The sequence below is a fragment of the Geospiza fortis genome, unplaced genomic scaffold (genome assembly GCF_000277835.1).
Source record: "Geospiza fortis unplaced genomic scaffold, GeoFor_1.0 scaffold131, whole genome shotgun sequence".
Lineage (NCBI taxonomy): Eukaryota > Metazoa > Chordata > Aves > Passeriformes > Thraupidae > Geospiza > Geospiza fortis.
In genome coordinates, this window is record NW_005054391.1 from 2,846,739 (window position 1) to 2,859,654 (window position 12,916).

The 12,916-nt window shown below is 37.0% G+C and overlaps 1 protein-coding gene across 1 annotated transcript in view; it reads right to left on the reverse strand.

Annotated features, from left to right (window-relative positions):
• Window positions 1-2,065: 2,065 nt before the first annotated feature.
• Window positions 2,066-12,916, reverse strand: part of IFT57 (intraflagellar transport 57) — a 14,008-nt gene continuing 3,157 nt past the window's right edge. The window contains exons 4-11 of the mRNA XM_005425617.2: window positions 12,222-12,312; window positions 10,243-10,311; window positions 9,586-9,708; window positions 7,475-7,546; window positions 6,749-6,880; window positions 5,786-5,848; window positions 3,972-4,038; window positions 2,066-3,437 (exon numbers count right to left, since the gene is read on the reverse strand). Coding sequence (XP_005425674.1) covers window positions 3,259-3,437; window positions 3,972-4,038; window positions 5,786-5,848; window positions 6,749-6,880; window positions 7,475-7,546; window positions 9,586-9,708; window positions 10,243-10,311; window positions 12,222-12,312 — 796 coding nt within the window. The 3' untranslated portion in view covers window positions 2,066-3,258. The remainder of the gene's footprint in view (window positions 3,438-3,971; window positions 4,039-5,785; window positions 5,849-6,748; window positions 6,881-7,474; window positions 7,547-9,585; window positions 9,709-10,242; window positions 10,312-12,221; window positions 12,313-12,916) is intronic.

Here is a 12,916-nt window from a genome sequence, read left to right on the forward strand (position 1 = left end):
TTTTCCCTTTCAAGAAAAAATTTTCTCTGAAGTTCCCCCTTTGGGTGGGTGAAGAGGGGAAGGCCTTTAACGCCATCAGCAGACAGGAGTGAGAATATTTTGACCAGATATGGGAGTTGTTTATAACAGTGGTTTCTCCAACTCATGTGAACTCATCCAGCTTCCTGCACAGCACTCAGCAATGCAAGTTCAAATGATTAAGCTGACTCAGTGCCGAAACAATGAATTCTCAGCATACGCTTGAAAGCCACTTTTAAACTCTTGTGATTTCCGTTGCCAACTCTGTAGAAGGTTCTCTGTGAGAGAAATGGATTAAAAGGTAAAAAAATAGCCCTTAGCACTTTTTATCAGCACAGCAATTCATGCTATCTGCTGACATTAGAAGAGAATGGGGAGTGAGGTATTATATTTATTAAAGTAAAAAGGTAATGCATGTAATCACTCTGAGGTATCCTAAATGGCCTACAAACAGCACCTCTAATAGAGTACCTAGCACTAAGCACTGGGAACTACTTCTAGTTCCCAGCAGGGCACTTACATCCTAGCCTAGACAAAAGACAGGGAAATAAGACAATGGGTCATGGTATGAGGTTCAGAGGTATTTCAGAGCTGAAGAAACTCTAAAAAGTAATATGCTGCAAGAGTTCCTGGAACTGTAAGGAGTACATGCAAGACAGTGGGCTGGCTCCTGATGAGCCTCCTCCACAACATGCTTCCAAAACCCAAGTAGTCAGCTCATACCAGGGCCACATACAGGACTGAACTGTTGCAGTCCTCATGGCAAGGACAAAACCCATGGCTCTTCTAACAAAAGTGAGCAAATGAAGCTCCTTCTTTCTCTCTCTGCACGATTTCTGGGTCTGTCTACAGCCAGCTTCTACTTGGCTTCTAGGTAAAATCTGAAATTGCCTCCATACTGATGTTCCAGAGAACTGAAAATTTTAAGAGACCTTGGAAGAGGACAGAAGTTAACTCTTGTGAATAGTCCTTTCCTAAATCCTCTCCAGATTCCTAAATCCTTCTGCAGAAAGAAGAGACTCTTTTTATAGAACAGCTTTGTGTGCATCCTACTAACTTAGGGACATCTTTGTTTTATTGGTCTTCCGTTCTGACACTGCATTAGATAATGAGCAGTGCAGGACGTAATGTGAACCAAGCGAGTTAATTTTAATGTGGCTTCTGCTTCCTGTACTGATTCAGCCGTGGACTAATTACACAGATCTTTGCTTCTCTAGAAGGGCCTTTCAGGCTGCTTGTGACAGGCCTCACAAGCAGCTTGTGACAAGCAGCTCTCCTCTGCTTTTAAGGAAGATGGTGAGGCCACTTGCTGGATCAGTAAGGCTGCTTTCAAAGCAGGGTCAAGTGCTCTTACTATCTCAAGAGGCAAATTCCACTCTTTGTCAGATGACAATTAAAGGCTGTGTATCACTGATACCAGTGATAACAACAGAAGTGTTCTACTTAAATGACAGCAGTTTCAGACAGTACCATTAAAAATAATGTAGATCAATTCCAGATAATTAGCACGCTATTTTAGAATTACTTTGGCACAAAGGAGGCTTTTCTTCCAGAGATTTTTGTCACATTAGAGGGTTTTTTGCCATGCTTGTCTTAACAGATTCATTTCTAATAGAATAAGAGGCTCAGTTCATAAGGAAAGTTTTTGATTAATCATGTTTGTTGTATTAGCACGAAAGAGGAGTTTTTTTGAGGAAAGCATTTACATAAACAACATTTATACAACACAACATTGCAATCCAAAAGCAGCAGTGAGCTGCTTTGCAGGCAATGCAAAAGGGAGTTGCTTAATCTTAAGTTGAAGTAAAGCCACTGTTAAAGTAAATATGCAGTAGCAACAGCACCTAACAAAGGGAACATGAATAATAACTTTTCTAATTTCAGCTGAATGTGGGAGGATATAGGTAGGCAGCAAAAGGAGCTGGAAACCAATTTTCAGTGTGATTCATAGAGATTTTCAGCAGTGGTTTGCACAGGTAAATTGTAATAGTCGACATTTACAGGTATCTTTTCACTTATTAAAATTCCATAGGTTTAGGGCTTGTTCTTTTTTGGCAAATGAAATACTGAAGCACAACAAACTTATACTGGCTCATAGTACTGACTGCATCAAGTATCTTGACTTTCAGACAGAGAACTAGTCCCCTCATTCTGCAAAACACTGCTCACATTTAAGTGAGAGAAATTATTTGTCAGATGAATGAAATAGCCTGCAGAAGTTCGGGGAGGATTTTAGCACCACTGGAATTGTACTAATATCGTTCATGGCTCATGAATAACCAGAACCAAAAGGATGTACTAGTACATTAATAAGGTTATTTCTTTGCTCCATACTCCTTCATTACCACTAACATCTAGAATCACTCTCTACCTACACATTTACTAAGACAAAGCAAGCTCCCTGTTGCCATTACATTCCCAACCCCTTCCTCCTACATTTTTCTTCTTGTTCTGTATTACTCAACTAGATTTAGCAACATTTTTCCTTCACAGAAATCAAAAGTGGGTGTTCTGACACAAGAACAGAAAACAAGAATAATCCAAATCTGGTCCACAGAGCTCTTCTAAATACTATAAATGAAAGCAGCATTTGACCCAATGCTAATATAAAGTGATTCTGAAAAAGTGATGGCACATGGAAAAAAATTAGAAAGCCAAGAGTAATTTCCAAACAATAGTTTTCACCTTCTTTGGTCTTGTATAGATTTTGATATTGATGCTGATGTTAGAGGAGTCTTGCAGCCGGTATCGGTTTTGACCTAGCCCGTTAGAAAGGGTAATGCTGTATTATTTCAGTATCACTGAAATAATAAAATACTTTCTGTAAACGTATGTAAGTGGCAATGACAAACATTTTACCTTCAAGTCCTCTGCAAGCAATTTCCTTTCAGCACTGCAGAGTATCAAGATTACAGGCTGTCAGCATCATTCTACAGACTTTCACACTACATAACATTCTCCAAGGAAATAGACACATCTTCACTAACAAGAATTTATTAGTATATTTGGAAGATATATGCAGTAAATCTTTACAGCACAAAACTAAACATGGCTCCCTCTTGAGTCTAAAGTCTGCATGTTACTTCTTTAAAAAGTGCATCTTTTAACAAGCATCTTGTTCAAAAGGAACAGGAAAAAAGAATATCCTCCTACCACAACATAAACAAAACCTCTGAACTCACAAAAAAGCAAATGGTACAAAACTGCATTTTGGGCAAACCAAGTCAGGTCTGACCAATTTTAATAGGCACCTACTGTGGCTTCTGGAATCACTGTTGCATGCATATCTCTAGTCATATTGGATTTCTCTTTCAGCTTTGACTGCAGCAATGTGTGTTCCATCACACCAATCTGTATGTCCATCTGAATGATTTCTTGCCTCAATTTTGTTAAGGCCTGTTTAATCTTCACTAGAGGAGCTGTCCAAAAAAGAGATAAACAGTACAACTCTGTCAGCCATGTAACACAAAAGCATTGTTTGCTGTAATTTACTCCTTAAAATGGAAGAGTTGAATGAACAAAAGGGTGTTCTACTCTAAAGACATGATTGTACTGATACATCATTTTTGATATGCAAAACACTTTAAAGACAGAAATAGGCAATGACAATTTTGCTGTCTTCTTGACATCTAAGAGCTTCATAAAAATGTGCATCAACATTAAGACAGGTTTTTCAATGATGTGTTTTGCTCAGCTGAAAGCCTTTTCCCCATAGCTGACTTGAGGTTTAGTACAGAACTGAAGACACCTTCAGCAAGGTGTGAAAATCTTACCTGTGAAAAGCTATTAAAATGTTTTGTGCCTTGCATTTTGTTTCTAACCCCTCCCTTCCCATTAATATGATGCTGCTGCATCATCTTGCTCCTTGCAATTGCTCTTATTTTAATGAAGTACATATCATAAAACTGTCACCAAGAAAAAGGATGTGTTGTCTGAAGCAAAAATGTACTTACCACCATCAGTCATACTGCTTCCTTTCTCTTCTGTTTCCTGCTTTACTTTCTCTAATGCTTCTGTAATCTTAAAGAGATTTTTTTTCTTAATTAAACCAGATGAATATTGAATTTTAAAAAAGTCTCTGCTGAATAACTGTTTTTTTTTTAAAAAATGTAACTAATCCATCTCACTTGTTACATAAGGAGGAACGATTGTTCAAACATTCAGAAATTAATTTAACTGAACTAATGTTGTTAAAAAATTACAGAAAAAGGGTAAAAATTTGACCAAACACCATGGTGTTACTGAAAATCTGTGCATCCCCAATAAAAAACAATATAAGTGTTTCAGTGTGACGCTGGATGGATGAACAAAGGAACCAATATCCCTACAGATCATGATTCATCAAATAACCATGCCCACTGCCCTTCTGGAAGCATCAGGACTTTGGCATGTTATACTGGAAACCTGAAAAACAGCACTGCAGCATAAGAAGGTGCAGCAGTCCAGCCTGCTGGCACTGGCACAGGTACAGGTATGTAAAATCCACATTTGAAGAACAAAAGTGCATTTCAGCACTGTCTAGCAACTATAGACAATGAAAAAAAGCAAATATATGATTCTAAAGTATAGCCAAGGTAATAATTCAGTATTCTTGTCAATAATGTGAAAATAGCCCTTCATTAAGGTTTCAATAAGCCTTTTCAAGCAATGGAAAGGAATCATTGCTGCATTGCTACTGCCTGCATGCAGTGGTAATGGTATTGCCAGCTAGGCTGAGGTCTTGATTGCACGCCTGTAAACAGATCAGTACTAATACCCAATTTGTCTAGTTTACCTCAGACATGTGCCACTGCACCTATGTAGTTTGAAGGATGCCAGCTAGTAACATATTCACTATTACTTTTCAGTCAATCAGCTCCCAAAGCGCACACTGTAAATCTGAAGTCATCATAAAATACTTTTTTAAACTTACTTCCTTGAGAGTGAAATAGAAAGCAGATCTAATTCTGCAGAATTCATACTCTCAGAAATCTTTGCTAGAAAACTCACATTAAACTGCTGCATTACCTACTACAGCTGCACTTGGTATCACTGTAGGTCCCTTCCAACTCAACTGTTCTATCTCTTCTAAAACATCTCAAACTTGTTGTACAATTTCTAACACATTCTTATTGTATGACCTATTTTATGCAACTATTCCAGAGGCTTCATTGTCTAATAAGTAAAGCTGGTTTCTAAAATCCAAGCAGAGCCATTTAAAAAATTTGTGAATTGGATAAAGAGTTGAAGTATGTGGAAATCAGGCTGTAATTCTAAATGAAATGCCATGAAACACTCAACATGGTGAGGCAGTTAGGAGATAGATGTTATTTAAATCTGTCAGAGCACCAATATAAAGGAAAAAACAGAAAACCAGATTTAGGTATTAAGATAATTTGATGTATGGAAAAAAATACTATTTAGTCAAATATTGCTTTTAAGTGCCTGGAAGATAAAAATCTCAAACTGTTAACATTAACTAAAAATAAGAATTAAGCTTTTCCTCTTCCAAAGAATTTATGGGCATGATTTATTAATCCCCCAAAATTCTAGGACACAGGTTATAAAATACAGAACATATACCTTCTTTTACAAACTGAGCTCACATTTCACGAGTTAAAAATCATTGGCAGCCTGGATTTAAAATTTAGGGACTGGACTAGATCACCTCGCCCAAACAAAGAACAATCTTTAACATGAGAACAAATCAGAGAGAACTGGTTTCATTAAACTGCAACCACTAAATGCTAACTCTCTAAAGACTGTTTTAAAGTAAGATGTGTTTTACCTCAGAAAGCACTCTAATCCTTTCAGTTACTCCTCCACTTCCCTCCTGGTACTTCTCTTTAGCCTGGAAAAAAACATGTCTTGGCTGTAATGACAGAGTTGGAGAGATGTATGCAGATAGTTCAGAGAAAACTTCAATACTTGCTCTCATATGTTTCAATTCCAGAAACTTTCCCACAAAGCCCCAGTGAGGTTTACAAATGAGGACAGGCTTGAAACATCAGCCCCTGCAATGATTATCATTCAAAAATGTAAAGCAGTAAATAGTACAAATACACACTTGATAAGAACTATGCTTTCTAATCATCTGCATGAGGAAATAAAAATGAAGAAAATCTGCCATAATGCAGAAAGATTGAATACTGAAATCCAGATAATACTTCATTAACAGTAAATTACTATCTCGAAGATACCTTAACAAGGCAAACAGAAGGTGCAGAGGTCAAATTCTGTTAGCATTACTGTCACCATGGCCACAACCAGGAGGGCTTGCCGAAAGGTAGACTATAATGCCTCCTAAATAGGGGATCAAAAATCTTCTTAGACAGCAATCTATTGGCATAAAAACTAAATGAACCAAAGAAGTAATCAGAGTTCTTTGTGCACATTAGCACCAGTACCAATCTAAGGGATGAATGTTGGACTGAGACTGTAGTTATTCCACTCCTGACAGATGTGTGAACTTCACAGGGAAAGCAGAACTAGCAATTTACTAGCTGCTCGAGACTGGCAACAGCTATACATAATACTCAGGCAAAACCATCTATTTTCCCCTGCAGAACAGTTGAATAAAAATTGCTAGTTTAGCTTAGGAAGAATATAATTTGACAGCCAATCAACATTTCCCCTGCTTTACATCCAACCGCAGAATTCATAGATACCTCACTCCATGTCGTCTTTGCCTCTACCCTCACTTAATAGCAAATTAATACAGGACAAGGCAGCAACAAAAGATCAGCAATACCTCACTTAGCAAGGCTTGTGCTGAACGGTATTCTTGAACCAAGTGCTCCAACTGATTGTTGATGTACTTTTCCCTGCTATTGATCTTTTCCAGTGTTCTGCTGATTTCATTATGGAGTTTGTCAAGGTAACCCTAGAAAATCACATTCTGTGGGTTGACAGTTGACAGAGAATATGCAAAGAGTATCAAAATGACGCTGTAGTTAAGAAAGGCTATGGAAGCCTACAGACAGAGAGGAAAATAGTACAGAAATACTGTGTTTAGCCAACAAAATATTATTCCAAATGTGTTCTGGTTTGCTCACCTCCAAAACACATATTTCAGTCTTTACTGCTTCATTGCTCTCCCCTCCTCAATTAATTACAAGTATCAATGTCAGTAAGTTACTCTAGCAACAGTATTTGAGAGTATTTGGGGGTTTAACAGCACCTTCAGATTGTATTATTCTATTTTGTCCTGTGTAGTCAGGATGCACTTATGGTAATGCATTCATTACTGGACCCTGATAGCCCTGTTAATCCCCACACATACAGCTCTTTCCCAGAAGGTATTTTATCACCAGCACTGTCCTTAATGATCCTTGTCATATCGTTCCCTTTTTAATTTTACAGCAATAGCACAAAAAACAATGAAAGAAAAAAGATCAATTTAGCCCTTAATGCATATCAAATAAAAAAATAAAAATGCTGACAGATTAGTAAAATATTCTGTACATACAAGACATACCCTAGTTTCTTTCAAAGAAGAATCAATTCCATCCTTATGCTGATGCATTTGATCTACATGAATTCTCCAATCCTAAAAAAGGCATCACAAATTAAAACATAGGTAAAGTACAATTTTTATCCTCCTCTGGTTACTAAACAGCAGCACATAGGCAAAGCAGGGTCAGTTCTCTTCTATACTATTGCCATGTATCATCCTGCCAGTGCCATGCTCATAGCCAGGGGCACTGGCTCAATGTGACACAATTTATAAATCTCCTAAATGTCACGTGACACTCGGATCCATAAACAAACACTGACATCCTCACTGACACCATAGTAGCTACGCTTTTTAGAGTCTGATCTTCATGGAACTATTTCTGCTAGAAACCACTCTGGGCACAAATACTAAAAATATTGATTGTAGCTGCACTAGTTCAGCTTATTCTTAGACAAAATGACTGCTTTTGATGCCCAACACCTACCAATTCTGGACTATCTGTTCTTTACTTTCTATTTCAGTCATTACCATTACCAGAAGAAGAATGGAAAGAAAAAGAGAAAGAAATACCAAAACTTGGTTTTGGTAACAGGATACAATTAGAAGGGGGAAAATTATTTCCAGCTTCAAGATCATAGGAAATATACATGGACTCTGGGGTGGGGGCTGAGAAAAGGTGCTGTGAATTGGCCCTGCACACCAGGTAATGAGTCACTAGAGATAATGTGGTTATGTTGTGTTTGAAGGAGACTCTTGGTCTGGTGACAGTTGCTCACAATTTGCCAAACTTTGGAGTTTAAATAAAAACAACAGGCAGACAACACCCCCCCACCTCTGTCCAGGACTTTACAGTAAGTTCTAGTTTCTAGTGCCCTTGATTAAACCATTAATACTCTCCTGGTACTATGTTTACATGCACAGCTTAGGAAATAGAATATGTTTTCTGGCACAATACAAAAAGGCCAAACACTTCTCTCCAGTTATTTCTGAAGGAAGGCAGAAGAAGAATCCTCTTTTTATGTTCATTTTGACATATTCCTTAAGGCAAAGAGATGCTGCATTAAGCAGGAAGTTAGTAAACCTCAGACCCTACAGTGGCTTTAATTTTTTATCTATGTCTTTATTAAGGTTTAATTCCTTACTGTGAGACTCGAGCATCATGTTCTCTGCAACAGATGGGCTTGCTGAGGATCATAGCAGAGTGGTTCAAGCCAGGCAATTCTTCACACAGAAAAAATGCAGTATGGTGTAAGACAGGCAAGCAGCTCAGCAATTGAAGGTTTCCCCTATTTTTGGCAAGGTAATTATCTTTCATTGTATTCAGGTATATGTATTGTATTGCTGTATCAGTGCTGCAGATTGCTCCAACACTCCAACTACCTGGGTCACTGCAAATGAACAATTTCAATACTGCACTGATCTGTGTGTGCTACACAAGCTCCTGGAAAGAATGCTTATGGCAATGCCAGGAGCAGGCCCTAGGTTTGGACCTGCCAAAGATGGATACCTACTTCTAAGCTGCTCATTCTAGACTCCTTGAAATAGACTATGGAGAGAAATACACATTTTACCCTGAGACAGTTACCAGGATATGGTGAGCAAAAGCAGTTGAAAAAGTGATCACTTATTTTCACTAAACGTTAGGAGAGCTCAGGATGACTAGACCAGGATACAGACCTACTTGATTGTCATGTAAAGTTCACCAAGAGGGATTCCATACAATCAGCATTTCATGTGGTTAAAAAACAGAAGAGTTGAAAGGTATGATTATCAGCTGTCTTCCAAGAAGATGTTTTAATAGCTGTTAAACTGAGGATATAATTTTTTAGAAGTGTGAATACACTGGAAATGTCAGAGGACTGAAAAAAATCCCCACTGAATAATTATATATAAATAAAGTGCCTTGTAAGCAGCAGAAAAAAAATAAAACACTGAAAAAACACCTTACTGAAAATTATTGCTTCTAGGGTCAAAGCACGTGACAAAAGTTCAGAAAAGGTAGCACTGGAGAGCCTATTACTCACAGGTCTTTGCATGATGGAAGACAATAACTGCAAACGAAAAGTAAACAGCATCGACTGAAATCACATTCTAATCACTACGTGTACACAAGGAAATCCATTCTTCCATACCTTATTGTCAGTCCTGACTGTGACTTTCAGCTGTGGAAGCACACGTTCCACTTCCAGATTCCACTCTGCTGCATCTGTTGTGGACTGTAAAATCTCTTCTTGCTTTGCAGTGTCATTCATGTTCTGTGTAAAAATCCCAAAGTTTATACACAAAATATCATTGTTATGCAATGAAATCACTATAATGGCTTGCAGTGTTAATATTAGAAAAATATTTATATCCAGAATAATCTAGACTACAGATGAAACAGATTTCTTTAATGGCTTTCTTTAATTCTTTAGAATTAAAGTATATCTTCTCATCATACTTAAAACTGAAGACAATTAAATGTATATATTAAGAAATTATAATACATCTCAGAAATGGTGTATTTGTGTGGAAATAAATGTATTCATGAAACTAATAACATGTTTCTCTAGAAGTCCCTTCAAAAACTTTCTTGCAAATCTTCCCAGCAGCCCTTCAGTGATATCAGTTTAAAAACTGGCTGCACATTGTTCTTTCAAAATAATATTAATATATAATATCTGATTAATTTCAGATTTTTTTTTCAAGTAAAGACTATGCAAGGATTTTTAGATTTAAATCCAACAGACACAAATTGCTGCTACAGATGTAAAAATCTCTCATGAGAGGACTAATGGGTAACAACTTACTGATCTGTACGTTTGTGCCTTTAAAACATTCAGGTCAATATAATTTTCTTCATTGTCTGACTCTTCTTCCTTAAGAGAAGTTTCAAAGCAAGACTTCAGTAACTATTGCACAATTTTTCTCCATAATTTTATTTTGCAGGAGAACAAACCAAGGAGTATTAAGTTCCATATTTCTGAACAAAACAAGACATGGAGAATTTACGAAAGGGAGCTTATGAAGAGTCATAATACCTAGGACAAGCTGGAAGGTCAAAGCTACCCCACATTTGCTTCAGAGCACCATAGTATTACAAAAATAAACCAACTAACCAACAAAATACAAGCCCTAAAGCCTCTGACATCAAACGGCCCACTGTCAATAGTTGTATGGTAACTGTATTTTTTTATGTATTTCTTAAAGCTCTACCTTAAAAATAAAGCCCCATGAAAACAAAAGCCAAACCACAACACAGTTTTCAAGATGCTGTTTGCACTATGTTTGAAGTTACAGAATGATGCCACGTCTTAAATGTGCAGAATAACACAACTGAAATTGAGGCAATTGCTTTTTTCTTGCCCATGAGACCACACACTCTGTTAACATACTCTATAAATCTGTTACAGTCTCAAAATCCCTTTCTTCTGTGACTATGATCAGCTGAGAGCCCATCACACGTAAGTAACGAGGCTTTTTCTGTGCATTAACCTTCATTTATCTATACTGTATTTCATCTGCCATTTTATCACCCAGACACTTCACGCCTATACACCTTGTCCTCCTCTTGACTGTCTTTTCCACCAAAGTGAAATTTCATCATCCGCCTCCTTTCTACACAAATAACAAAAGCTGCAATAACACAGGTCTTAGGGTAAAATCCTTCAAGACTCACTAAAAACCTTGGAGCTTATTTCTCTTTCCTCTACTTTACCCAGTTTTTAACTAACAGGGACCACTATTTTCTTCTGGCATGTCTGACCCTGAGTCCCCTAAATACCTGCGAGAAATTAAGACTAAATTAAGACTATATTTTGCTAAACGGACAATACATATTTGTGCAGCATTCAGAAGAACACACCACCAGAACAAGAAGACTGGTTATCAGAACTGAGAAACCAAACTGTGCAGATTTTCTTGCACACCCAACCTCACTGTCTACTGCTGGCCACCTAATACAGACTATCCCTGATTTACAGAACTAGGCTTGTCTCTGTCAGCCTCATCATTTTTATTCAGAAGAATCAAAAACAAAGAACAATCAGTGAACCTCATCATTAACATTTAATTGCTGGAAATACTGCTAAATTCAATTATGGATACAGCTGATATCAATATACTGGCAGCAACAATGGACCAGGGAAAAAAATTACATTGGCCTGTAATTAATCCCTGTAGAACTACCAGGGGCTTTAAAAAGTGAGTATCCTTTTGGTATAAACTGCCTGGTAATGTAATACCTAGCAAAGGAATAACACCTCAGCGGTTTTATTAACACACATATATTCCAAAGAGCTAAAAGAAAACACTAGTTATGAAAATCATGGCCTAGGACAATACCCAAGAACAAACCCAGAGGTTCTTCGAAGGATTTCAACTATGCTTTAGTTAACTGTTTCAACCCCACTTCCCAATTTAAGCAGCTTAGACCTCAACAAGATACAGAAAAGGGGAAACAGCTGACTGTTTTCCTATTTTAACCCTTTAGTTTAACATCAAGAGTAGATTTATCAGTAGAAAATAAACAATTCTGAATCTCTGTGTTTTTAGTGCATAGTTAGATTCTACTGCACATACACTTTGTCTTGAAGAGTTAATCTTATGTGAAAAGCCACAAAAAACCTTACAGAGAATCTGACAATGCAGGAATAGAGCTGCAGGAAAAAAGCCTGAACAGCTAATTAAAAATACTTCTTAAAAAAAGCCAAACAAAATGAACAGTGAATAAAAATTTCCTCACAGTTGACCAATACTAATATAATAAAAACCAACCAAATAAACCTACTGCAACATCCTCTTCCAATTTACTAAGTGTTAATTCTGCATCATCTTCTGTTATTTCTTCTTCTTCTGGCTCTTCTGTTGGGTATGCTGGCCTGAAATTAATTCAAAGAACAGCAGAGCTTTTAAACACAATAAATTGTAAATACCTCTGCAAACAAAACATTTCATGCAAAAAAATGGATGATATGGAGCATACCTAAACAGTGATTAGTGTCACGCAACTTAAATAAATATATACTCTGCCTTGAAAGTCTTGTTCATCTTGGACTGTCTTAAAAGTAAAGGCAGTACAGTACATCCACACTACAAAGTCATCTAGGAAGTAAATTCTGGGGTTTTTCTCTATTGGTCTAACTCTTAAAATTCAAGTGCAAGTCACCACAGGCTTATTTACAGCCTACAGTGGAATTTGTGTACTAAAGAGAAGTAACAGTAAAATATTTCCAAGGTAGAAATTACTTTGCTATATCATTTCAAAACCCATTGGAGGAAAAGAATAAAATAAAGAACACTTTTAAAGATATTTTCATATATTTGAGATTATCTGTCATCTGATTTGTCCTAAGATTTCCTTCAGATTAAATAAAATTACTCTAGTCTACTTGTAACATGATCATACTGTGCATAACTCCAGGAATTTACTACTGATTGATAGAACCTAAAAGGACATTACATGTTTCAACTCAAATATCAGAT